A 26,687-nucleotide genomic window follows, 5' to 3' on the forward strand; every position below is an offset into this window, starting at 1 on the left:
GCTTCCATCTGTCACTCTCCTCGAAAGCCTGGATTTGTGAAGTTCTGCAGAGAGTGTTGTCCTTCTGGCAGGTTCTCCTGTCTCAGCCAAACAACTCTAGTTCTGTCAGAGTGGCCATTGGGTTACTGGTCACCTCTATGACCAAGGTTTTTCTTTCCCGGTTGCTCAGTTTGGTCGGACGCCCAGTTCTAGGAAGAGTCTGGGTCGTTCCATATTCTTTCCATTTCCTCATGATGGAGCTCACTGTGTTCTTGGGAACTTTCAACACTAGAAATTGGTTTAAACCCTTCCCCAGATCTTTGCCTCCTCACAAATCTATCTCTGAGTTCTACGGACAGTTCCTTATACTTCCTGGTAGAGTTTCTGCGCTGACATGAACTGTCAACTGTGGCACCTTATATAGAAAGGTGTTTCTTTCGAAATCATGTCCAATCGGCCACAGGTGGACTTCAATCAATTTGTAGAGATATCTCAAGGATGATCAAAGGAAATTGGATGCACCTGAGCTCAATTTGGAGTGTCATAGCAAAGGGGTTGAATACTTATTGACTCGAGACATTTCAGCTTTTCATTTTTAATTATTTTGTAAAGATTTCTAAAATGAAAATTTCAGTTTGACATTATGGAGTATTATGTGTAGATCAGTGATAAAAAAATCTCAATTAAAATCCATTTTAAATTCAGGCTGTAATAACAAAATATGAAAAGGTCAAGGGGTGTGAATACTTTCTGAAGGCACCATGCATACGTCACTGGGTTGCATCATCCACGAGGTCCCTTTATCAACCCTTTATACTCAAATCGCATAAGTTTTAAATTGTACCGGAAGTTAGGAGCAGAAGCCCATTCCATGGCTAGGCAGGCCAGGTTGACAGAAGCATATGTGAGTAGAAAACATGTCGTAACAATTCCTGCTATGCTGTTCAGTTTCCCTGAAAACGAAATACACTGCCACACAAATGCCATGCAGAGGTTACAGACCAAAACATATTGAATGAAATAAATAAGTACATTAAAATAATTAATAAGCAAATAGACACAAAGTTCCACCAAACCTGGTTTACCACTATGATTTGATTCACATTTGTACCTTGTTTGTAATCCATTGTGGATCATGAGAAGAAGAAAACAACAACAAAAAAAAACACCCTGACATGACACGGCACGACTTTTGCTCACTGTGGAATCGGGGGTTGGGGAAGGCAGTCATATTGTGAACGAGCAAGGGGGGGAGGAGGGAGTCAGACCAGTGGGTGCAAAGTGGGGTGGGGGGGGGGGGAGGGGTGGGAGCGGGGTTAGAACCGGTGGAGGTTGGAGTCAGACCGGGGAAACCAGGGAAGGGTGGGAGTCGGACCGGGAAGGGTGGGAGTCGGACCGGGAAGGGTGGGAGTCGGACCGGGAAGGGTGGGAGTCGGACCGGGAAGGGTGGGAGTCGGACCGGGAAGGGTGGGAGTCGGACCGGGAAGGGTGGGAGTCGGACCGGGAAGGGTGGGAGTCGGACCGGGAAGGGTGGGAGTCGGACCGGGAAGGGTGGGAGTCGGACCGGGAAGGGTGGGAGTCGGACCGGGAAGGTTGGGAGTCGGACCGGGAAGGTTGGGAGTCGGACCGGGAAGGTTGGGAGGCGGACCGGGAAGGTTGGGAGTCGGACCGGGAAGGTTGGGAGGCGGACCGGGAAGGTTGGGAGTCGGACCGGGAAGGTTGGGAGTCGGACCGGGAAGGTTGGGAGTCGGACCGGGAAGGTTGGGAGTCAGACCGGGAAGGTTGGGAGTCAGACCGGGAAGGTTGGGAGTCAGACCGGGAAGGTTGGGAGTCAGACCGGGAAGGTTGGGAGTCAGACCGGGAAGGTTGGGAGTCAGACCGGGAAGGTTGGGAGTCAGACCGGGAAGGTTGGGAGTCAGACCGGGAAGGTTGGGAGTCAGACCGGGAAGGTTGGGAGTCAGACCGGGAAGGTTGGGAGTCAGACCGGGAAGGTTGGGAGTCAGACCGGGAAGGTTGGGAGTCAGACCGGGAAGGTTGGGAGTCAGACCGGGAAGGTTGGGAGTCAGACCGGGAAGGTTGGGAGTCAGACCGGGAAGGTTGGGAGTCAGACCGGGAAGGTTGGGAGTCAGACCGGGAAGGTTGGGAGTCAGACCGGGAAGGTTGGGAGTCAGACCGGGAAGGTTGGGAGTCAGACCGGGAAGGTTGGGAGTCAGACCGGGAAGGTTGGGAGTCAGACCGGGAAGGTTGGGAGTCAGACCGGGAAGGTTGGGAGTCAGACCGGGAAGGTTGGGAGTCAGACCGGGAAGGTTGGGAGTCAGACCGGGAAGGTTGGGAGTCAGACCGGGAAGGTTGGGAGTCAGACCGGGAAGGTTGGGAGTCAGACCGGGAAGGTTGGGAGTCAGACCGGGAAGGTTGGGAGTCAGACCGGGAAGGTTGGGAGTCAGACCGGGAAGGTTGGGAGTCAGACCGGGAAGGTTGGGAGTCAGACCGGGAAGGTTGGGAGTCAGACCGGGAAGGTTGGGAGTCAGACCGGGAAGTTTGGGAGTCAGACCGGGAAGGTTGGGAGTCGGACCGGGAAGGTTGGGAGTCGGACCGGGAAGGTTGGGAGTCGGACCGGGAAGGTTGGGAGTCGGACCGGGAAGGTTGGGAGTCGGACCGGGAAGGTTGGGAGTCGGACCGGGAAGGTTGGGAGTCGGACCGGGAAGGTTGGGAGTCGGACCGGGAAGGTTGGGAGTCGGACCGGGAAGGTTGGGAGTCGGACCGGGAAGGTTGGGAGTCGGACCGGGAAGGTTGGGAGTCGGACCGGGAGGGTTGGGAGTCGGACCGGGAGGGTTGGGAGTCGGACCGGGAGGGTTGGGAGTCGGACCGGGAGGGTTGGGAGTCGGACCGGGAGGGTTGGGAGTCGGACCGGGAGGGTTGGGAGTCGGACCGGGAGGGTTGGGAGTCGGACCGGGAGGGTTGGGAGTCGGACCGGGAGGGTTGGGAGTCGGACCGGGAGGGTTGCGAGTCGGACCGGGAGGGTTGCGAGTCGGACCGGGAGGGTTGCGAGTCGGACCGGGAGGGTTGCGAGTCGGACCGGGAGGGTTGCGAGTCGTACCGGGAGGGTTGCGAGTCGTACCGGGAGGGTTGCGAGTCGTACCGGGAAGGTTGGGGGTCGTACCGGGAAGGTTGGGAGTCGTACCGGGAAGGTTGGGAGTCGTACCGGGAAGGTTGGGAGTCGTACCGGGAAGGTTGGGAGTCGGACCGGGAAGGTTGGGAGTCGGACCGGGAAGGTTGGGAGTCGGACCGGGAAGGTTGGGAGTCGGACCGGGAAGGTTGGGAGTCGGACCGGGAAGGTTGGGAGTCGGACCGGGAAGGTTGGGAGTCGGACCGGGAAGGTTGGGAGTCGGACCGGGAAGGTTGGGAGTCGGACCGGGAAGGTTGGGAGTCGGACCGGGAAGGTTGGGAGTCGGACCGGGAAGGTTGGGAGTCGGACCGGGAAGGTTGGGAGTCGGACCGGGAAGGTTGGGAGTCGGACCGGGAAGGTTGGGAGTCGGACCGGGAAGGTTGGGAGTCGGACCGGGAAGGTTGGGAGTCGGACCGGGAAGGTTGGGAGTCGGACCGGGAAGGTTGGGAGTCGGACCGGGAAGGTTGGGAGTCGGACCGGGAAGGTTGGGAGTCGGACCGGGAAGGTTGGGAGTCGGACCGGGAAGGTTGGGAGTCGGACCGGGAAGGTTGGGAGTCGGACCGGGAAGGTTGGGAGTCGGACCGGGAAGGTTGGGAGTCGGACCGGGAAGGTTGGGAGTCGGACCGGGAAGGTTGGGAGTCGGACCGGGAAGGTTGGGAGTCGGACCGGGAAGGTTGGGAGTCGGACCGGGAAGGTTGGGAGTCGGACCGGGAAGGTTGGGAGTCGGACCGGGAAGGTTGGGAGTCGGACCGGGAAGGTTGGGAGTCGGACCGGGAAGGTTGGGAGTCGGACCGGGAAGGTTGGGAGTCGGACCGGGAAGGTTGGGAGTCGGACCGGGAAGGTTGGGAGTCGGACCGGGAAGGTTGGGAGTCGGACCGGGAAGGTTGGGAGTCGGACCGGGAAGGTTGGGAGTCGGACCGGGAAGGTTGGGAGTCGGACCGGGAAGGTTGGGAGTCGGACCGGGAAGGTTGGGAGTCGGACCGGGAAGGTTGGGAGTCGGACCGGGAAGGTTTGGAGTCGGACCGGGAAGGTTGGGAGTCGGACCGGGAAGGTTGGGAGTCGGACCGGGAAGGTTGGGAGTCGGACCGGGAAGGTTGGGAGTCGGACCGGGAAGGTTGGGAGTCGGACCGGGAAGGTTGGGAGTCGGACCGGGAAGGTTGGGAGTCGGACCGGGAAGGTTGGGAGTCGGACCGGGAAGGTGGGGAGTCGGACCGGGAAGGTGGGGAGTCGGACCGGGAAGGTTGGGAGTCGGACCGGGAAGGTTGGGAGTCGGACCGGGAAGGTTGGGAGTCGGACCGGGAAGGTTGGGAGTCGGACCGGGAAGGTTGGGAGTCGGACCGGGAAGGTTGGGAGTCGGACCGGGAAGGTTGGGAGTCGGACCGGGAAGGTTGGGAGTCGGACCGGGAAGGTTGGGAGTCGGACCGGGAAGGTTGGGAGTCGGACCGGGAAGGTTGGGAGTCGGACCGGGAAGGTTGGGAGTCGGACCGGGAAGGTTGGGAGTCGGACCGGGAAGGTTGGGAGTCGGACCGGGAAGGTTGGGAGTCGGACCGGGAAGGTTGGGAGTCGGACCGGGAAGGTTGGGAGTCGGACCGGGAAGGTTGGGAGTCGGACCGGGAAGGTTGGGAGTCGGACCGGGAAGGTTGGGAGTCGGACCGGGAAGGTTGGGAGTCGGACCGGGAAGGTTGGGAGTCAGACCGGGAAGGTTGGGAGTCAGACCGGGAAGGTTGGGAGTCAGACCGGGAAGGTTGGGAGTCAGACCGGGAAGGTTGGGAGTCAGACCGGGAAGGTTGGGAGTCAGACCGGGAAGGTTGGGAGACAGACCGGGAAGGTTGGGAGACAGACCGGGAAGGTTGGGAGTCAGACCGGGAAGGTTGGGAGTCAGACCGGGAAGGTTGGGAGACAGACCGGGAAGGTTGGGAGACAGACCGGGAAGGTTGGGAGACAGACCGGGAAGGTTGGGAGACAGACCGGGAAGGTTGGGAGACAGACCGGGAAGGTTGGGAGACAGACCGGGAAGGTTGGGAGACAGACCGGGAAGGTTGGGAGACAGACCGGGAAGGTTGGGAGACAGACCGGGAAGGTTGGGAGTCAGACCGGGGGAGGAGTGGTGTCGGACCGAAGAGGGGTGGTTTCGGACCGGGGGAGGCGTGGGAGTCGGTCCGGGGATAGGAGGGGCTGGGAGTCCAACCAGGGTGGGGAGGGGCTGGGAGTCGGATTGGCCAACACATTACCTGCACCAGGAACCAGGTGAATAAAACGGCAACCCAAGGGTTACCCGATCGACTCGTCATCGTCAACGGAGAAAGGATGTGACCTGAGAGGGAGACATCAAAGTATGTTGTCCAAACAAACTCCTGCCTGGGAAGCCAGTACAATTGAGTACATCCGGGAAGGAAATGATTTGATTTGGAAATGATTTGGAAATGGCCAGTGGCAATCACACACAAAGGGTTAGAAAATGGTGAGAATTCCAAGATAGGAAAATAATAAAACTTATAAAAAGCGGGATTGCTACCCTGCTCACAGACAAACAAACAAACACACAGACAGAGACAGCCAGAGACAGCCAGACAGGGGTGAAAACACAACCTCCATACACCTTCAGTTGTGGAGGTAATGAATGGTAATGAATGTCCCAAATGGAATAAATGCTTGTCTCCTGATAGAGGGTGGTCGAAGTTGGGCTGCATTCGGTGATAAAGTGGGTCTTGGTGGTCTGAGAGGGTCTTATGGTTCCCAAAGGATCTTAGGATTCCTAAAGGGTGTTCGGGTTATAAAGAGTATGAAGTATATAATGGGTCTCTGCCCTCTGGGGTCTACAGGGTCTTGAGTCCAAAGAGGTCAAAAGTGTAGAAAGGGTGTAGAAAGGGTCTTAAAAGGACAGAGGAAAAGGACGGCAAAGCAAAAAGGAAAGAAAATAGTTGGTTTCCCAATTCAATGACTCGATGTGCGAGAAACTCGTCAATCACCTGCAGGTCACAATTCTAAACCGACCGTTATGAAACTTTACCAAGTTGTGGAGGTAGTCACAAATGAGAAGCCTATTGATTTTGAGGTCAAAGGTCATCTTAAGGTCAAGTTTCTAAAATCGTCAATTTTCATCTGATTGACTTGAAAGTTGAACAGGATTTGCACATCGAGTCACTGAATTGGAAAACCAGGTACTTGAGGTCAAAAGGTCAAAGTTAACTCGAGGTCAAACTTCTAAAATCAATTTTCTTTGAAAAAATAATCAATTTTTATCCAATTGACCCGAGCTTTGATTAAGATAGTCAATTTTGGTCTAAATGAAATGGACAATTTCAAGTCTCCAGGGCAACGTTTTTTGGGGAGAGGGGGAGAGCGGTTGGATTTTGCAAGTATCGTGCTCTTCACGACGGCTTGTTACTTGCGGAAACAGAAAGATTTTTCAAGTATATTGGTTGGTCTTGTGCATTATTCTGTCTGTATGTCTGTCCGTCTGTCTGGACGTGTGCCTGTCTGTCTGGACGTGTGCCTGTCTGTCTGGACGTGTGTCTGTCTGTCTGGACGTGTGTCTGTCTGTCTGGACGTGTGTCTGTCTGTCTGGACGTGTGTCTGTCTGTCTGGACGTGTGTCTGTCTGTCTGGACGTGTGTCTGTCTGTCTGGACGTGTGTCTGTCTATCTGGACGTGTGTCTGTCTGTCTGTCTGGACGTGTGTCTGTCTGTCTGTCTGCACGTGTGTCTGTCTGTCTGGACGTGTGTCTGTCTGTCTGTCTTGACATGTGTCAGTCTGTCTGTCTGAACGTGTGTCTGTCTGTCTGGACGTGTGTCTGTCTGTCTGGACGTGTGTCAGTCTGTCTGGACGTGTGTCAGTCTGTCTGGACGTGTGTCTGTCTGTCTGTCTGGACGTGTGTCTGTCTGTCTGTCTGGACGTGTGTCTGTCTGTCTGTCTGGACGTGTGTCAGTCAGTCTGTCTGGACGTGTGTCAGTCTGTCTGGACGTGTGTCAGTCTGTCTGGACGTGTGTCAGTCTGTCTGTCTGGACGTGTGTCTGTCTGTCTGTCTGGATGTGTGTCTGTCTGTCTGGACGTCCGTCTGTCTGGACGTCCGTCTGTCTGGACGTCCGTCTGTCTGGACGTCCGTCCGTCTTTGTCTGTATGTCTGCCTGTATGTCAGTCGCCTACAGGTCACAATTTTCAACCAATCTTCACGAAACTTCACCAAATGGCAGAGTTGGCCATAAGCAAGAAGCCTAGTTTTTTGGGGTAAAAAGGTCAACATAGGCCAAAGGTCACCAACTTTGTCAAATTTCTAACTTCCCCACCCACCCCCCCCCCCCCCCTTCCCGTGCCACCTCCCCCCAAGCCGTCTCCCTCCCACAGATCTCCCGATGTCTCTGCTCTCAAATGTTGTACTTGTGTACTTCCCTTTCACTTTCACTCACTCACCGCAGGCGGGTAGGTGGTCTTTCTGTCTTCTACCGACTCCTCTCCGGCCTTGCTCCCCCAGCTCTCTCTGTGCTCTGTCCCCCAAATATTCCTACAGGTCGCACAAGATCTGCCAGCAACCCTCTTATGGTTAAACTGCCAAAATCTCGGCTCTCTGCTCACCTTCACTCCTTCATTCCTCTTTTCTCCCGCCTCTGGAACAAACTCCCACACTCCCTTCAATCCCACTCCTCCCTCCAGGTCTTTAAAACAGCTGTTCACCACCATCTCTTATCTTCCCCCATCCAAAACCTTGATCTTTTCTACCCCCACTAATTCACCCCAGATCCACCTTGTTTGTAATTCCAACTTCTTTCCTGGTAGTCCTGGCAGTGTCCATATGTTTTATGCCTCTCCCACCCCCTTTCCCATGCCTCCCCCCCAAAGCCCTCTCCCTCCCACAGATCTCTCGATGTCTCCATGTCTCTCGGTTCCTGCTCTTAAATGTTGTGTTTGTGTCCTTCCCCCTCTCTCCCCATCTTGTCTACTGCTCCCGATGTTATTTGTTTTATGTGTCGGTTTGTCAGTTATGTGTCGGTTTGTCTTTCTGTGTGATAAATGTTCGCTCTTTCACGAGCCTCGATCTTGTATACAAAAAAAACAAAAAAAAAAAGTTTGTTTTTTTGTGATTAATGTTAGCTCTTACACGAGCCTCGATCGTGTATGCAAAAAATCCTCCATTTTCATCCGATTGATTTGAAATTTTAAGAGGATTTACATATCTGGTCACTGAATTCAACGACCACTTATTTCTGAGGTCATCATTGGCCAAACACTTATTTTAAAGATTTCGCAAGTGTCGTGCTATGTCGTGCTATGCACGACATATTTCTTGTTTGTTGTACACCGCTCCTTTCATATTCCATCCCCAGGCGCTGAATGATGTCATTGCTGGGCACCGAAGGGACCCGGCGATGATACAAGCTAAAAGGGAGTCCTCCGTTTTCACTCCGGTTTCTTGCTTTCTTGCTCGTTTGTTTTCTTGTTTGTTTATTTATTTGCCCGGGCAATATTGTCAGCCATCCTTTGAGCTAGGAAGCTGAAATTTCGGCACAATAGTGAGCACATGCTTTGGTAAAAACGTTTATTTTTTTTTTCCTGATTACTCAATGAATTGATTAATTACATAATTATTATCAATTAATTGAGTACTTATTTATTTTCTTTCTCATCTGGGCAATATCTCAGGTACCTTTTTAGCTAGGAAGCTGATATTTGAACACTACAATGACCAATTGATGTCGCTATAAAGGATATTTTTGATTTATTTATGAATTAATCGTTTAATTATTTAATTTTTTCAATAAATTACTTAATTAATTGACAAAAAGTTAGATTCACATGAAGTAGTGGTGGTTTAGTTATGCTATTATCCAATTGATTAAGAAATTATTTTATGATTATTATTATTGATTTATTTTAATTATGCAATAAATCAATCAATCAATTATTGTACACCGCTCCCTCCCAATTCTGTCTCCATGTGCTGCATTGTGGCATTGCCGGGTGCTGGAGGATATGTTATTTATTTCGGCATAGGGGCAGTGCACTTTGAATACAACTCTCTCTACTTGTTTTCTTTCCTGTTTGTTTGACTGGGCAATATCTCAGCCATCGTTCGAGCGAGGAAGCTGAAATTTGGCAACAATACTGAAGAAGTGCTTTGCCAAAAATAGGACCGTGGGTCCTGAAGCTCACCTGGATCAGGAGCAACAGTCACTCAAACCCTTCACAGTCCCCTCCCCCCCCCCCCCCCCCCGCCCCTACCCTCAGACGCTGATATTTTTAATGCCGTGAAGAAAACTTTGGTACATTATGGGTGATGAAGGTTGTGATCACGTTTCATTGATACTGTGTGTGTGGTTTTAGATAAGAGAGCAAATACCTATTTTTTGGGGGTGGGAAGGAGGTGTGGGGGGGGGGGGGGGGGGTGGTCAAACACCCTCCCCCCCCCCCCGACCGAAGTAGTTCCCCTTAATGAGCGCAGATTTTGATGTAGTTAGTACACCTTCATTCGGCACCAGATATGAAGCTTGTAGCCAAGCTTCATCAAAATCGTGTGTGTAGTTTAGGACAAGAGAGCAAATACCTATTTGGGGGGAGGGAGGGGGGGAGTCAAACCCTACCCCCCCTCCCTCCACCCGCTCTGTAGTTCCCCTTAATGAGCGCAGCATTTGAGTGCAGAGTCCACCTTCGTTAAGCATCAGATATGCACATTTTGGCCAAGTTTCATCAAAATCATGTTTGGTTCAAGCGACAATGACTGAAGTGTTTACAGACACTCACTGACTTACGTATGGACACTGCTCGATCGCATAAGCTCACAGGACTAAATAACGTCCAGTTGAGCTATAAATGGTATTTTTTTTGATTTATTAATTAATTTATGAATCACTCCATTATTGCCGATTTATAAAGTACTTATTTCTCATTTGGGTAATATATCAGGCACCTTTTGAGCTAGAAAGCTGATATTTGGATATGACAGCGACCAAGTGATTTGGCCATAAAGGTAGTTTTGATGTATTGAATAATTCAAAAAGATAGATTCGGATGAAACAGTGGTGGTTCACATAATTATGCTATAAGCCAATTATTGAAAAAATGAATTATTTTACTATTATTATTTCTTTATTTTAATTATGCAATTCATCAATTAATCAATCATTGTACACCACTCTCTCCCAATTGGAGAATATGTTATTCCTTTATTTGGCGTTGGGGCAGTACACTTTGAATGAATATCTACTTGTTCTTTTTGTTGTCGGCCATTTTCTCTTTGTAACATGCGACTGGCTTCTGCCACGTGGGACTTTTCCTTTTGCTACGAACCAAGATTATCAGAACCTGAAAAGAAAAAAGAGAAAAAAAAGACAAGTATAGATACATTCAAAGTACACCGCCCCCATGCCAAATAAATAACATATCCTCCTGCGCATGACATTGCCTGGGCGCCGCAATGCCACAGTGCAGGAAAGACAGTATTGGGAAGGAGATGAATGAATGAATGATCGTTTTAAGGCCATTTTCCCCGCTAGAGCGGGGGTTGGCCTTGCGGGCCCCATGACAATCATGGTTCCCTGTTTGAGGCAATGTTTTTATAGCCGGATGCCCTTCCTGACGCCAACCCTTGGTCGCCTCTTACGATGCGCAGGGATACGGTGTACCTATTCTAAATCGGGGTACACACCGTGATCATTCATCCCAGCAAGCTGGTACTCAATTTGCCGACCTCGGAAGGATGACAGGCTGAGTCAACCCCCCTGGCGTTAATTCAGCGATCGACCGGGATTCGAACCCAGGATCCTAGGATCCCAAGGCGGCACCCTAACCGCTAAGCCAACACCAGTATTGGGAAGGAGAGATGTACAATAATTGATTAATTGTGTAATTAAATAAAAAATAATCTTAAAATAATTATTTTCTTAATCGATTGGCTAATATCATACCGAAACCACCAGTGTTTCATCCAAAGCTGTAGCTTTTTGAAAATTAATTAAATAAATAATTAAACTAGAAATTTAATAATTAATTTATTAATACATTAATTAATAAATGATTGATTGTTTAATCAGTAAATCAAAAATACCATTTAAAGCCAAATGACGGTCATTGGCATGTCCAAATATCAGCTTCCCAGCTCAAAAGGTGCCTGAGATAATGCCCAGATGAGAAAGGAAATAAATAAGTGATAAATAAATCGATAATAATTAAGTAATTAATCAATTAAATGATTAATCAAAAAACAAAAAAATAACGTTTTCCCCAAAGCACATGCTCACTTTTGTGCCAAAATTTCAGCTTCCTCGCTCAAAGGATGGCTGAGATATCGTCCAGACAATCAAGAAAACAAGTAAATAAGAAACCAAAGTGAAAACTGAGTACTCCCTTTCAGTGCGCATCATCGCCGGGCCCCCTTCGGTGCCCGGTGATGACGTCATGCAGCACCTGGAGATGGAATATGAAAGGAGCGGTGTACACAAAACAACCAGAATGAAAACCGAGTACTCCCTTGTACAACAAACTATCTTTCTAAGGTGTCGACACAGGAGCAGCGACTGAAGCTCCCTGTCCTGCCATCTGTTCCATAATGATGATCCGTCGCCACAGACTTCCATCTTGAGCCAATGTTTATGCCTCCGCCGGTGACGCTATTTGTCTGGCCCTGCAATCTGCCTTGATGCAGTCCATCCACCTTTGTGGTGGCCTTCCACTTGGTCTGGTGCCATTTCTCTTCCTTGTATGAGGATTTTTGGAAGTCTCTTCCAGCACATGTTTTGAATGTGCCCAAATAATGTCGGCCTTCTTTGTGTTATATTCTCTCTTATTGCGTATTTTACTCCAAGGGTTTCCATGATTATAGTATTCCTTATTTTGTCCAGCCGAGCTACTCTTATTATTTTTCTGATGCATATTTCAAAAACAAGGAGTCAATATTCATCTTCTTGCTTTAATGTCAAAGTTTATGACCCATATATGAAGATTGTGAGAACTAGGACTCTATACAGTTCAACTTTGGTGTCACGTTGCCGAGACTTTGAATGTCTTTTGCCGTACGGCTACGTTGTAGTTCCTGAAATGCTCCCAGGTCTTTCCCAATTCTATGTTTGATGTTTCGGTGTTCGATTCTATGTTTGATGATGATTATGTTTCTATGTTTGATGTTATCACATGTTCCATCCTGTGATATGGTACCCCCCAGATAAGTAAATTCCCGAGCTCGTATTAAAACTATGCCATTTATATTGGTATGTTTGTGGGGGGTAGGCAATGCAATACCTTAGTCCAGGTAGAATTGTATAGGTAATGTGCAAAGACTGTCGTGAAGAAGAAGAAACCCCACGTATCATAAGTAGGAATCCCGTAGACCGTATAAATGTATGTGTCCCCATGAGAGGGGTGCGGTTATGTTAATTAGTTAGGGATTATGGGTAATGAATTCCCTGTATGTAAATGCCCTGTTATTTTTCCTCTGTTCCTCATGACAATGCAGCGCACACACACAAAGCCAGGCAATAGCACATTAAAAGACACTTAATAAAAGCTCTCTTATTGCCAAATAGGACAACAGGACTTTGAGCACCAACGATGATACCACCGAGGTGCGATAACATCAAGCAGGCAGGTCCGGGAGGCCATGCCCCAGAGAGCAGTGATTGGGGAGATTTATCAAGCAACGAAGAGAGGGACTGGCTGATAGGAGTAGGCACGAGTGGCGTCAGATGACGTCAGCCTTGAGTACAAAGGAGTTGGAGGGCCGACATTTTCTCTCTCGGTTTCTGGATCTGGAGGTGAACTGTCGCCGATAAGCTCTCTTGCGGTGGGACAGTCTCAACGAACGGTAAAAGTTTACGAGCTCTCGGCTGTGGGGTTTGGTGTTGAACGGTTATGTTCCGACATCATAATCGTGATCGTGAGGAGGAGCGAACTGCGGACCGAGGCCTGCGGTTTCCCACACACGGACTGCGGACCGAAGGCCTGCGTTTCCCGCGAGCGAACTGTGCACAGAGACCCGTGCTGTTCCCGCCAATGACGCGGGGGTTTTGACGATTCCCGAGGGGGTTCAGGAGACACTCAGAGCGAAGTACCTAAAAACACGCACACATTTATTTTCACTTTTATTGTTCCCTTTGTCTGTATGCGAATGTGTGGGGACGTCCCATTTAGGAATCTTAGTTTTGCTGTGTGTTACTTTGTTACTGGCATTTCTTCAATAAAGCCGGTATTTTTGCACATTTTAAATCATGTGTCGGCTTGGCATTACTTATCACAGGTTCGAAGACGTCCGGTGGGACCCATGAAGGTAAGTTCGTGATTCTCCTTTCCCTCGCGTGTAGAGAACACAGTCATTTTTTACTGAACGCCTCGGAGTTAAAGCTCGATTGGACATCCGTCACCCAGGGGTCGTAATCCTGGCGGTGAACATGACAATATTGATGTTAATTTGGTTTGGGCAGTTATTTCTTATTAAAGGTAAAGATTAGTTCCTTTTCCATTGTGTAGTAATGAAAGCATATATGCGTTGGGTTAGGAAGGATTCCAAGCCTTTGTGTGGTTGAAAGAAGACGTTGGTTCATGGGTGGGTGTGAATGGGCCATAAAACCTTCCAGAGGGAGGCATGGCTGAATGAACGACCACACGTGACCAACATCGGCCAATGGTAGGCCGTGGAACCTCTAGAAGGGGATTCGCCCCAATAAAAGTCCGGACTGGTCGTAGCCCAGGTTGGCTCTTCTCCGTGGTGATCGTTCCCCGTGCTGGTGGTTTCTCCGAGCTGGCTCTTCTTCATGCTGATCATTCCCCGTGCTGAGTCGTCTTCTGTCCTGGGTCATCCTCCGTGCCGATCCTCCTTCGTGCTGTCTGCCGGATCGATCCGTGCGCCACACGCGGGAACTGCCAGACCCAAGTCAGCGTCCGCAAGTCCACCGGTACGAGTCTAACCAGTGTGTGATTCACCCCGTGTGCGAGTGTGCCAGGCGCCTGTGTTAGGATTAGATAGGTAAGAATTATTGTTTAGTCTGCTGCTCGTCCTTTAACTGTGCTTTTTGTAAATAAAACGTGTACAGAGTATTTCCTCTCGACCTGCCCATGTGCGTCTCTTCCCCCATTGACCCGGCATCGTTCTAACGGAATTCGGCTGCTCGATTAGGCCCTAGATCACGCAGGGTAAAACCACGACCCACACCGCGTGACCCGCTCGGCGCACCTGATTGAAATAGGTGTGGAATCACGAGGGGTTCAATTCCCAGTCTTCCCGGCCACGTGGTCTTGAAGGAATTCGGATCCCGGTCGACAACCCCACAGCCCATAGTTGGGGGGTTGGCGATTGGAGTTGCCCCGCAACCCGCCGGGCGCGAATTTTGTCTCGCGATCGACGGCCAGTGGATCCGGTGTCTGCGTTGAGTTAGGCAGTTGATTGTCTGTGGGGAAACTGGGCCTTAACCCGTCCCCTTGGTACGTCGACAGACCCAGGATCCGACAGACCCAAAAGGCACAGATATTGTTGCGGTTTTGGGAAACCACTAAAAACTAATGGCAACCATCATACAGATTCCTTAGAATAGTTATTTCATAGCGGACCAACATCTTAGTCCCTTTCCCTTATTTTGGGTTATTATGTCTTTATGCGTTGGGGAAAGGAAAGATAGGTCCTCCACTTATAAGGGACAATGGTCCTCCACTTGGAAGTCTCTTCCAGGACTTCTTAGTAGGCAATGCACCAGGCTCCAAAGCACACCATGGTGTCCAGGTTCAGAAACCCACCAATCAGGGTGAAAGTTACTTTGGGGGAACTTGTGGGGCGGAGTAACGGGCTCCACCAATAGGGAGCCAGGACACCTCCAAGATTCCCCTCACCCACCCTCGGCGAGGGTGAACAAAGGGATTTTGAACACGTTTTTTCTCTCTCTTGGTCCGGGCTCTTCGTCACAGGAGGTTGCAGTTGTGCTGGCTCTTGGTTCTTGGACATTGTGGACCGAACACGTGCCTGTATAGTATCTCTCTCTGGCCACTCTCGCTCCACATTTCGCACGTGGACATTTTTTATGTGGTGTTTATCCGTAGTAATAGTCATAAGGCATAGAATAAGCTAAGTTTCTGCTTCTCGTCCCTTTTTCTTTGCTATTGTAATAATTACATTGTGAATATTTGTAAATAAATCAAATCGTTAAGACGTTTTCCTTTCTCTCTGTCTGTGAATGTCTTTTCTTCCATTGATCCTCCATTGTTTGTACCCAGGTTAACATCGACCGTAATGGCATTAGCATCCCTCTGGTGGTTACCAACGGTTTTCGCTCAGCCATCTAAATTTGGGACGCCGGAGGGAACGTACGGTACGTTCCCCAATTGAAACAATCATGTGGTACAAGTAGGCTATCGCATGACGGTCCGATTGGCGTTCGTAGTTGCAGGTTTGCAACCTGCTAAGCACGAAGTTATTCGTGCGCGGCAGCCGCACGCAGGTCCATATGCTGGATATATGGGAGCGTACGCTGGATCAGCACGTCGCTGCGTCCTTGGACGATTCCTCAGCACCATCCCAACACACATCACTGTGTGTGCTACGGAATGAGGTTTTTTTAAAGGTGGCCGGAGTGCAAATCCTGCTACCAACCTCCGTGAGAGAGGACCCAGTACCCTGGTACTCATTTCGCCGACCTCGGAAGGATGACAAGCTGAGTCAACCCCACCTGGTATTAATTCAACAGCTATAATGGGATTTCAACTCAGGACCTTAGGATCCCAAGCCTGCCACCCTAACCATTAGGCCAACACCAGGTGTATATATCGTGTATTATTACACCATGTATTGCGTGCAGCATTACAAGTTCAATCAACAAGTTGAAGAGCTGGGGTGATATCACACATCCCTGAAGGACCCCAACTGTCGGACTGAACCAATCAGACAGATCTCCATTCACTGTTACTGCGCTCTTTGACTTGCTGTAGAGAGCCTGAAGGAGCTTGGTGATTTTAATAGGGAAGTCAAAGAATTTAAGTGCCCTCCACAAGCCATCTTGCCACAAAGAGTGAAACACTTTTTCAAACTGTACATAACAGCAATATACATCCTTGTTCATTTCCAGGCACTTTTCTATTATTTGGCTTCATGGGAATAATTGATCAACTGTTGATCTTCCTGGGTGAAATCCAGCTTGCACTTCATCAAGTATTTCATGAAAAGTAACAAACAAACGGAGTGAAAATTGAGTACCGTATTTTCGGGTGTATAAACCCTGCCCATGTGTTAACCGCACCAATGTTTTTCACCCTGAAAAAAAATTCATGCTCCAGCGAAGCTTCATGATGTAACAAGTTACATGATGTAACTCTCCATACAGGTTGCTTCTGACAAACCAGACGTGATCTGCTTAACAGAAACTTTCCTCCTTCATGATGTCTCTGATTCCTTGGTATCTCTCCCAGGTTACTCCCTCCTCCGGTATGATAGACCTGAGCCTCGTCCTGGAGGGGGGGTTGCTATCTTTATAAAAAAAACTCTTCCTCACTCGCACTGCACTGCCCTCTCTCCACCTCACCCCCAGGAATACCTTTGGCTACGGCTTCCCCTTCGCTCCCACCTTTTGTTCATATGTGTGTTGTACCATCCACCAAACAGTGATGACTCCATCTACATCTCGCTGTCTGATAACATGGACCAACTTCTATCTACCCATTCCAACTCTCTCTTCCTCATATGTGGTGATTTCAATTGTCACCATGCCAGTTGGCTGGGTGTGGGTACCTCTCTCACCAGTCATGGCTCTTCAGCAAAGGACTTCTGTGACTCACTGGGACTGACACAATCTGTCAATTTCCCGACCCGGATCTCAATCAACGGAGCATCTTCTCTTCTGGACTTGGTTATGACTAACTTCCCTGAAAATGTCTGCTGCTCTTCTTCTGCTCCAATCGGCTCATCTGATCATGTGCTTGTTAAAGTGGACATCTCTCTGACCATTCTCAGAGAGCCTCCTCAGCGTCGACGAGTCTGGCATTTCACTCAGGCCAACTGGCATGGTCTTCAAGCAGCCATCAATCATCTGGACTGGTCTCCTATCTCTACCGCCTCTACCGCCTCTGACATCAACTCATCCTGGGAATTCTTCCAAAGTAAACTGCTCTCTCATGCACAGATTTATCCCATCTCGTCTTCAGTTGTCATACCCTTCCTCCCGTCCATGGTACACGGAATCTTGTGGTGAGGCTATTGCCCAGAAACAACTTGCTTTCGTCTCCTGGAAAGCAAATCCAACGGAAGGAAATCTCATTTCCTTTCACAAAGCCCGAAACAAGTGCGTGTCCACCCTCAGGAGAGCCAGGAAACAATATCTCTCCGTTCTCAGGACAGAACTCTCTTATCTGTCTCCCTCTTCCAAATCCTGGTGGCGTCTGGTCAAATCTGTTTCTGGTGTTTGTTCCCCCTCCATCCCCTCCCTCACCTCAAACGGCCACACGGCTGACTCCGCGCGTGAAAAAGCTGAATGCCTCAACTCTGTGTTTGCCTCTAAATCTTGTGTCCCAAACCCATCCCTCTCTGTACCCACCGTACCCAGTCGTACCCAGCTGCTCCTGGACTCTGTGTCCTTTCCTCCTGACAAGGTGGAAAAGTTTCTGTCAACCCTCGACTGATTCTGCAACTGGACCTGACGGCATCAGCCCACGGGTCCTAAAATCTTGTTCTTCCGCTCTTTCACTCCCTCTCTCTGTTCTCTTCACACTCTCTTTTGATCAAGGTCATCTGCCATCTGCTTGGAAATCTGCCAACATTACCGCTTTGCACAAAAAAGGTGCAAAAACAGATCCCAGCAACTACAGACCAATCAGCCTTCTCTCAATTATCAGTAAAGTCATGGAATCCATCATTGCTTCAGATATGAAATCTTTCCTCTTCTCCAATGGCTTGATCTCTGATCATCAATTTGGTTTCAGACCTGGTCACTCTACTCTGGACATGCTGCTACTGCTTTCTCAGCAATGGATGGAGGTCCTCAATGCCAAACAGGAAATTAGAGCTGTCTCCCTTGACATATCACGTGCCTTCGATACGGTCTGGCACCCCGCTCTGCTCACCAAACTCTCCTCTGTTGGTATCCATGGAAACCTCCACGCATGGCTGGCGGACGTCCTCTCTAGTCGTAGTCAACGTGTGGCCCTGAATGGGTTTCTCTCATCTCCTATTCCTGTTCAGGCTGGAGTTCCCCAAGGCAGTGTTCTGGGCCCTGTGCTTTTTCTGGTCTTCATCAATGATCTCTCCGACTCTCTTGAAAATCCTCTATCTCTTTGCTGATGACTCTACTCTCTGTCGCTCCATTCTTCATCCCTCAGATCGGCAGTCTGCAGCCTCCTCACTCTCTGCAGACCTGGACAAAATCACAGACTGGGCAAACAAGTGGAACATGTCTTTCAATCCTGACAAATCTCACACTCTTACGATGTCTCTCCGAAAAGACCGACTGGACAACCCTCCCATCTACTTTCTGAATAATCCTCTCCAAGAAGTTCTGTCACTCAAACTTTTGGGTCTCACTATCTGCCATGATCTTTCCTGGGAAAACCACATTTCCAAGCTGGCCTCCAAAGCCAGTCCCCGACTGGGCATCCTCCGTCGTGCGAAGTCCTTCCTTGGCACACCTGAGCTCCTCACCACATACAAGGCTTACATCCGCAGCTCAATGGAATACTGTTCCCACCTCTAGGCCGGTGCTCCTGCCTCACACCTAGCTCGGCTTTACGCTGTTGAAACCAAAGCTCTCAGAATCATTGGAATCTCCTGCGATGAAGCTAACTCCGAGGGCCTCTCACTCACTCACTGAAGGCAGGTTGGTGGTCTTTCCATCTTCTACCGACTCCTCTCTGGCCTTGCTCCCCCAGCTCTCTCTGTGCTCTGTCCGCCTACTATTCCTACAAGTCGCACAAGATCTGCCAGCAACCCTCTTATGGTTAAACTGCCAAAATCTGGGCTCTCTGCTCACCATCACTCTTTCATTCCCCTTTTCTCCCACGTCTGGAACAAACTCCCCCACTCCCTTCAATCCCACTCCTCCCTCCAGGTCTTTAAAACAGCTGTTCACCACCATCTCTTATCTTCCCCCATCCAAAACCTTGATCTTTTCTACCCCCGCTAATTCACCCCAGATACACGTTTTTGGAAATTCCAACTTCTTTCCTGGAAGTCCTTGCAGTGTTCATATGTTTTATACCTCTCCCACCCCTCCCCCCTCCAAGCCCTCCCTCCCCACATTTCTCTCGATGTCCCTGCCCTCAAATGTTGTGTTTGTGTCCTTCCCCCTTTCTCCCCATCTTGTCTACTGCTCCCCTTATTTTGTGTTTTATGTGTCGGTTTGACTTTTTGTGTGATTAATGTTAGCTCTTCCACGAGCCTCGATCTTGCATTCAACAACAACAACAAAAAAAATGATGATTTTAGATGTTTGACGGTGAGTTGACCTTTGACCCTTTCACCTCAAAAATAGTTGGTTTCCCTATTTAATGACTCGATATGGAAATGCTGTTCTATTTTCAAGTCAATCGGATGAAAATTGATGATTTTGGAAATTTGACCTAGAGTTGACCTTTGACCTTTTTTCCTCAACAATATTACATTTCCCAATTCAGTGAGGCAATATGAAAATGCTGTTCTATTTTCAAGTCAATCAGTTGAAAATTGATTGTTTTCCAGATGAAAATTGATGATTTTGGAAGTTTGACCTTGAGTTGACCTTTGACCTTTTCACCTCAAAAATTGTTTGTTTCCCAATGTATTGACTCAATATACAAATGCTGTTCAATTTTCAAGTCAATTGGATTAAAAATGGCGATTTTAGAAATTTGATCCCCAGATGACCTTTGACCTTTGACATCAAAATCAATAGCCTTCTCAATTGTGACGACCTCGACAACTTGGTGAAGTTTCGTGACGATCGGTTTAGAATTGTGACCTGTTGGCCGGTGACAGACAAACAAACGCAACCGACCAACGCACTTGAAAAATCTTCGATTTTGCAAGTAACAAACAGTTGGTTTAAGATTTGTATGATAAACAAACAAAGACGCAACAGAACATCGTTGACAAAATACTTTCGCCAAGTAACAAACAGGGGTGAAAACATAACCCTGTCCACCTTGGGTGGGGGTGGTAAAAAGGCGCTCTTGAAGACCTTACCAAAAATACGGTCACAGGCGAGGGCGTAAAGGACCCGTGAAGCACCGATGAGGCACGACAGAGAAGCCGAACTTGCAGCAGCGTAAACACCCAAAGAGACGAGCAAGGGGACAGGTGATATGGTCCGTAGGAAGCCATAGTCATACTGCAGCAGAAGTCTATGGCAAACATACAAGCGGTGATTTTTTAAATACCTAATCGAGGCTCGTGAAAGAGCTGACATTTACTTCACAAACAAATCAACCAGACAAACAAAATATATAAAAAGAGGGAGCGGAAGACAAGAGAAGGGGAAGCACACAAACACTTGAGAGCACAAAACATTTGAGAGCAGGGAGATGTGTGGGAGGGAGAGAGGGCTTGGGGGGAGGAGACGTGAGAACGGGGGGGGGGGGGGTGGGGGAGGAGACGTGAGAACGGGGGGGGGGTGGGGGGGGGTGGCAGAAGTATAAAACACAAGGACACCAAGGACTTCCAGGACAGAAGTTGGTATTTCAAAAAAAACTTCAACAACAAAGAGCAAACAAACTAAATGTCTGAGGTTTAAATAAGACAGGTTCCTCCAAGATCCTCTCCAACGATGTTCTAATCATTTGCACCTGAGCTGGTGCACCTGATTGTAATTTTAGGTATTTGACGTAGTGATAAATGTAGGGGTGTGCTTACTTTTTCCACATGCGAAATTTGCATTTATGTTTATTTAAATTATACAATGGACTACAAAATGTAAATGTTTCATGATATTTGCTGTATTATATCACCTTTATCTGTCAATATTGTTGAAATGAAGATCAAATAGCTGCATGTTGAAATATGTTGAAAATGTCAAAACTTTACATGGGGTGTACTTACTTTTTCACATGACTGTATATATATATATATTGTTATGGTTTTTAGAACCTTCACTAGTAAATTTTAGTAAATGTTTCCCTTATAAATGATTCCCTGTAAATATCCCCATCAATTGGCTTTGTTAAAGATCACACCCTAGTTAGTCCATGCACAACATGTAGCGAACCATAGGACCTCTCTGTAGTTATTTCATTATTATGTGTTTCAGTTAAGGATCTGTTCCCAATAGTTGAATCTGCGTTGCATTAATCAAATAAGATAGGCCCCTTTCAATTTCCTCAATCGTCTCACCGCTCTTCAAAGTAAGAGTAGGATGGCATTCGCCGCCGTTTGCATTGGGCTGTTTTGCTGGCACCACGCCGCCATAAGCCATGCGGTCAAGCCGAGGAAGAAGGGGGCGGGACCACAGGAACAAGGTGTGGCACGTCGACGCATCATCAGAGGTGGAGTCAGCAAGCCCTTACCGACCAACCAGCGCCGCAGTGAGCAAACTGGTAGGCGTGTCATCAGAGCCGGCGGCTTGATTCCGATACGGGCAATAAAAGCGGCTGAGAGGGAGTGCGGGAGGGAAGTGAGAAGGTTCATGAACAGAAGACGTGATCCGGCAGATGAGTGAGGTACCCGACGAGGATACGGTGCATTGAAAGGAGGAAAGTGACGGCGACAATCCCGCGCTTCCTTCGCATTGTCCGACCGCGTGAGATACGAGACCAGAAGCTGCCGCTGGCTGTTCACTTCAAGCCCGGAGCATGGACCTGGAGCGGACCTCAATGCTGTGCCTCTGCCCGAACCTTCCAGCCCTGCTGTCCCACCTGGACCTTCTCCCTCTTCCAGTCATTCCTGCCTGCTATTCCCCTTTCGTGTAAGTCTGTGTGTTTGTCCTGGGGTATAATATGACTGTTTAAGGCTGCCCTGTGTATCTTCTTCTTCTTCGTTCTGTATGTTACTTTTGTTTCTTCTCCTTTGGTTATGGTGTACATAATTAATAAATGTCTGTTATTTCTTACCTTTGGTTTCTTCTTTCCCCCGATCGCTTTCGTCCTGTCTCCAATTGAGTACCTGTGGCACGATTCGGCCAACGCGCAGAATCGGGTTAGTCAATTGCTAACGGCTCGAATCGCGGATTGCTAAACCGCTCGGCAAATACCATCTTGTCCGTGGTTCGAGCGGTACTTGTCTCCCTGCTTTGCGGAGGGATTGGTAAAGGTATTCGGGAGAACACCTTGACCAATAACCCTGACCAATTTCACCCCGCAAAGGAGCGTTATAAGTACCAGGACTAGAGACGGTCAGCTTAACAGGCCAAGGGGATTAACCCCCCCCCCCCCTTGCTAAGGGGAGTGCCGTCTCTGAGATCCGCAACAATTGGTGTCGAGGAGTTGGGATTTGGACCCGAACCAAATTTTTAAAACATCTAAAAATTTGGTCAAAAATTTGGAGCGGCCGAAATTTTTATTTAATATCCCAAATTAAAATTGTGCCATGGATGATCAAGGCGATCGGGTGCCGGTAGGGGAGAATGAGGAGTTAGAGGCGACCCAGGACCCCAGGGAGGAAGTGGGAATAATGGAGGAGGAGAGCAATGAGGGTGCGGTAGCGGGGGTTGCAGGTGCACAAGATGGCGGCGCCTCCCACATGGCTGCGGTAGCCGAGCCCGCTCTACCGGCGGGCTTTGACATGCAGGGCCTCATGGCGCAGCTACAGGCAGTCATCCAAATGGAAATGGGAAACCAACTTGGGGGATTGAGGAAGGATATGGGAGAAATGAGGGACGAAGCAAGGGGTACCAGTGAACAATTGGGAAACCAAATTGGAGGATTAGGAAGCAAAATAGAGGGGTTAGACAACAAATTTAAGGGGTTAGACAGTAAATTTGGGGGGCTGGAAGGTAAATTGGGAGGATAAGGGGCCCAATTGGAGGACGTGAGTAGCCAAATGAATGAAGGGTTAACGGGGTTGGAAAATAGAATGGCTGCCCAGGAGAACCAGATGGAAGGGGTGAAGAATGGGTTAACGGGGCTAGAAGACAAGATGGGAGGCAAATTGAGGGAGATCGTCCGGCAGCTAAGCTAAATATAGCATAACAATTGTGCATTTTGTGAGGAAAGCCCCAAATTTGGCACACTAGTAGACTATCATATTATGAAAAGATCTGGATATTGGACCATCTCAGATTCAGAGATTTGATTTTTGCAAGATTTGCAGATTTTGCAGATTTGCAAGCTGAGATTGCAATGCCAGGGACGGCCGACTCCTTCCTGCGAGCTGCCCATGTCACCCGCACAAGAAGAGCTCATCAAATCACTGCAGCGGCACTGCACGTCCTGCAGCACCGTGCGTATGAACGCCACTGTATGACATATGCTGATGATGAAGAAGACCTGACTGAGTTTGAAGACTGGTGTCACCAGAGAGAAGACATTCCAAACTTTCAGTACTGGGCAACTGTGCTGGAACTAGAGATGTTGGTACTGGTCTATGTGCGTTCTCTGCGGCAGGCTTCATTCACGATGTACCTTGATGCCCTGACGGAACTGGTCCCATGGTTCCATGCCTTAGACCACACACACACTATGCCAGGTGGGTCCCTGTTCACCTGAGGGACATGGTTGCAATCCCAATGAAGCACCCAGATGTAGCCAGAGAATTCAGGGCTGGCAACTTCACTGTACAGAAGACGAAGAAGGTGTTCTCTTCGATCCCAATCGAATCGAAATCTTGCAAAAATCAAATCTCTGAATCTGAGATGGTCCAATATCCAGATCTTTTCATAATATGGTAGTCTACTAGTGTGCCAAATTTGGTGCTTTCCTCACAAAATGCACAATTATTATGCTAAGTTGCCCCACTAAGATGGGGGAGCAATCCACCCAGGAAATTAAACAGATGGGGGAGCAGATAGAGGAGGTAAAAATCGGGCTAAAAACCAAATTGGACACCCACAAGGGGGATTTGGAGCAAATGAGGGCGGCATCTACGAAGGAAATAGGAGAGATGGGGGAGGATATAAGGCGCGGAGTGAGCAAAGAGGTCGCGGGGGTACGCGAGGAGGTAAAGCGGGGTGAGGAGCGCATGGAGAAAGAGGTGAGGAACAGCACGGCTAGGTTACAGGGGGGCATAGAAGACCTGACGCGGGGAGTAGAGCAGCTGACAGTGGGACAAAAGGAGTTAGGGGAGCAGGTGGAAAAGAACACGGTGGTAATAGGGGGGTTGAAAGTGATGCAAAAAGAGATAAAGAAAGAACTAATAGCGACAAAGAAGGAATGTCAGACGGTACATGAGGGACTGACGAAGAGGTTAGAGGAGGTGGCAGAGGCAATGGAGACGAAAGAACGGGAAGCCAGGACGCAAATAGAAACGACCAAGGTAGCGCTAGAGGAAGAAATTGAGGAGGCGCACTGGGAAATAAAAGAGGTGAAACAGAAGTTAGAGGAGGTGGAAGAAGGGGTAAGTGAAATTAAAAAGAGACGGAGGGAGACTAAGAAAGAGATAAAGGAGGAGGTGATGGAATTGGTGCAAGGTCTGTGCTCACAGCGTGATGATGTGCTTACTGACCAAATAAAGAGTTTGCAGGTGGCAGAGGAGGAGCGAAGGAGAAGAGGTGCCGAGGTGAGTGGCGATATAATCGGAAATGTATATGGTGTGAGGGGAGATTCGGCGAGCTTGGGTGTTGGTCTAGACCCGGGCATTCGTGAGAGGCCGCTGGTGAGGTGTGCGACTGGTGCAGAGTGCGTGGAAAGAGGATGTGTGCAAGGATGTCCGACCATGGGGAGTGCGAGAGGTATTGGTGAGCAAGGGTGTGCGGGTATGGAGTGGGTAGCAGGTTGCGGGTTGCGGAGGGGCGACCCAGGCATCGACACCGACAGGGGCAGTGTTCAGAGGGAAGGGGGATGCACGAGAGCCCCCTGGGAATAGTGTACTGTTGGGGCCCGAACGGTTCGGCCCCGCGCTAACCCCGCAGGGTCCGGCCTTCCGGCACCCACAAGGTCCCACTCGCGCCGTATGACGGCAAGAGTGATCTGAGGGCGTACCTGGCGCAGTTTGAATATGTATGCAGAGGCAACGGTTGGAATCCGGACGAAGGTGGAGTACACCTTGTGGGGGCACTGCGCGGCGCGGCGGCAGAGGCGGAGGTGCTGACAGCATTACCACCGGGTGCTCTCACTCTGCCAGCCCTCCGCGCGGCCTTAATTAATCGTTTCGGCATCGAACAGCAAAGTGAGCTTGTTAAAGCTCAGTTTGCTCAGCGAAAACGCAAGCCCCAGGAGACCATCGGGGGACTTGCCCATGACATTCGCCACGCAGTAGGGATCGCACACGCGGACATGGCAGCGAGTTCCCAGGAAAGCCTGGTGCTGGATCACTTTATCCGGGCTTTTCCGGATCCGGAGCTCCGACAACAGCTCGCCATGTGGCGCCCGCAGACCTTGAGCCAGGCGGCTGACGCTGCAGCCCGTTGGGAAGCAGCGAGGCCCCTGGCCCGGGGAGGCGAGCGCCACACAGTGGCGGTCCCCCTAGGGGGCCCTGACCTGGAGAGCATGGTCCGGAGGCTGGTGGACTGGCGTCTGGCGGGACCTGGACCATGGCAGGTGGCCCCGGCGGTGGCACCCGGTGGGCCACGACAAAGTACACCAATTCAGACATTTCAGGGGGGAAATTTGGAATACCGGAGGCAAGCACCTTACCAGGTGAGGTGCTATAATTGTGCTCGGCTGGGTCACCGTGCGTGGGAGTGTCGAGCTCTGCACCGGGACGCTCCCCGGCAGCCGATGCCCTCAACTCCGCCCCGTATAGATCGGCCTAGCCGACCTCAGACACCCCCCCGCCAGAGCCCGGGAAACTAGAAGGTGCCGAGCATGCAGGGTGGTGTTCGGCAATAGGGGATGGTGGAGAGCCCTCATTGACGCGACAGGTCATTCATTGTGGCCAAATTGGAACAGGTAGCCTCACAATTCGGTGCAAAATTGCCGGCGTGGGGGTAGACGCCGTAGTGGACACAGGAGCTAGCGCCACGATCATCAGCCCTGTGCTCCTTAATTCGAGTGCAGATGGCTGGGATAAAATCCAGCATCTGGAAAATCATAGTTTGCAGCTGGCTACCGGGGCAACGGCTCCGATCATAGGGCGTGGTTTTGTGACCCTCAAGTTGGGGTCGGTAAAGAGGGAGATAGAGGTTTGGGTGGCGGAGGTGTGCGACCCATGCTTAATAAGGTTGGATTTGTTGACTGCCAGCGGTTGTAAAATCGATTTGTGCCGGGGGACCCTGCAAGTGGGAGTAGAGGAGCTACCATTGGAGGGGGTGAGCACGGCCGAGAGGACGGAGCTGGAGGCTTCTGAGGCCGTGACCATCCCTCCGAGGGCCGAGGCCATAGTGCCGGCCCGGTGGTCAGCTCGCCCAACATGGCAGGAGTCCTGCGGCCTGGTCGAACCGGTGGCAGCGCAATCCATACCTGGTTTAATCGTGGGCCGCACCCTCGTTAAAACGGACGGGCCGGTGGTGGCCGTCCGCGTAATTAACATTAGCACAGAACCGCGCACTATAGTGAGGGGCACGAAGGTAGCTGGCTGCACCCTAGTT

General features: G+C 50.0%; 1 protein-coding gene across 3 annotated transcripts in view; it reads right to left on the reverse strand.

Annotated features, from left to right (window-relative positions):
- The window catches only part of SLC12A9 (solute carrier family 12 member 9), a 162,882-nt gene that overhangs the window by 69,787 nt on the left and 66,408 nt on the right, over positions 1-26,687 (reverse strand). For 2 of the 3 annotated variants that reach the window (XM_068116578.2, XM_068116576.2), the window contains exons 8-10: positions 20,258-20,415; positions 5,377-5,459; positions 824-948 (exon numbers count right to left, since the gene is read on the reverse strand). The exons of the other annotated variant lie outside the window; for it this stretch is intronic. In XM_068116578.2, coding sequence (XP_067972679.2) covers positions 824-948; positions 5,377-5,459; positions 20,258-20,415 — 366 coding nt within the window. The remainder of the gene's footprint in view (positions 1-823; positions 949-5,376; positions 5,460-20,257; positions 20,416-26,687) is intronic. 3 annotated transcript variants of the gene reach the window in all.

The sequence above is a fragment of the Myxine glutinosa genome, chromosome 5, assembly GCF_964187855.1.
Source record: "Myxine glutinosa chromosome 5, kmMyxGlut1.1, whole genome shotgun sequence".
NCBI classification, from domain to species: Eukaryota; Metazoa; Chordata; class Myxini; order Myxiniformes; family Myxinidae; genus Myxine; species Myxine glutinosa.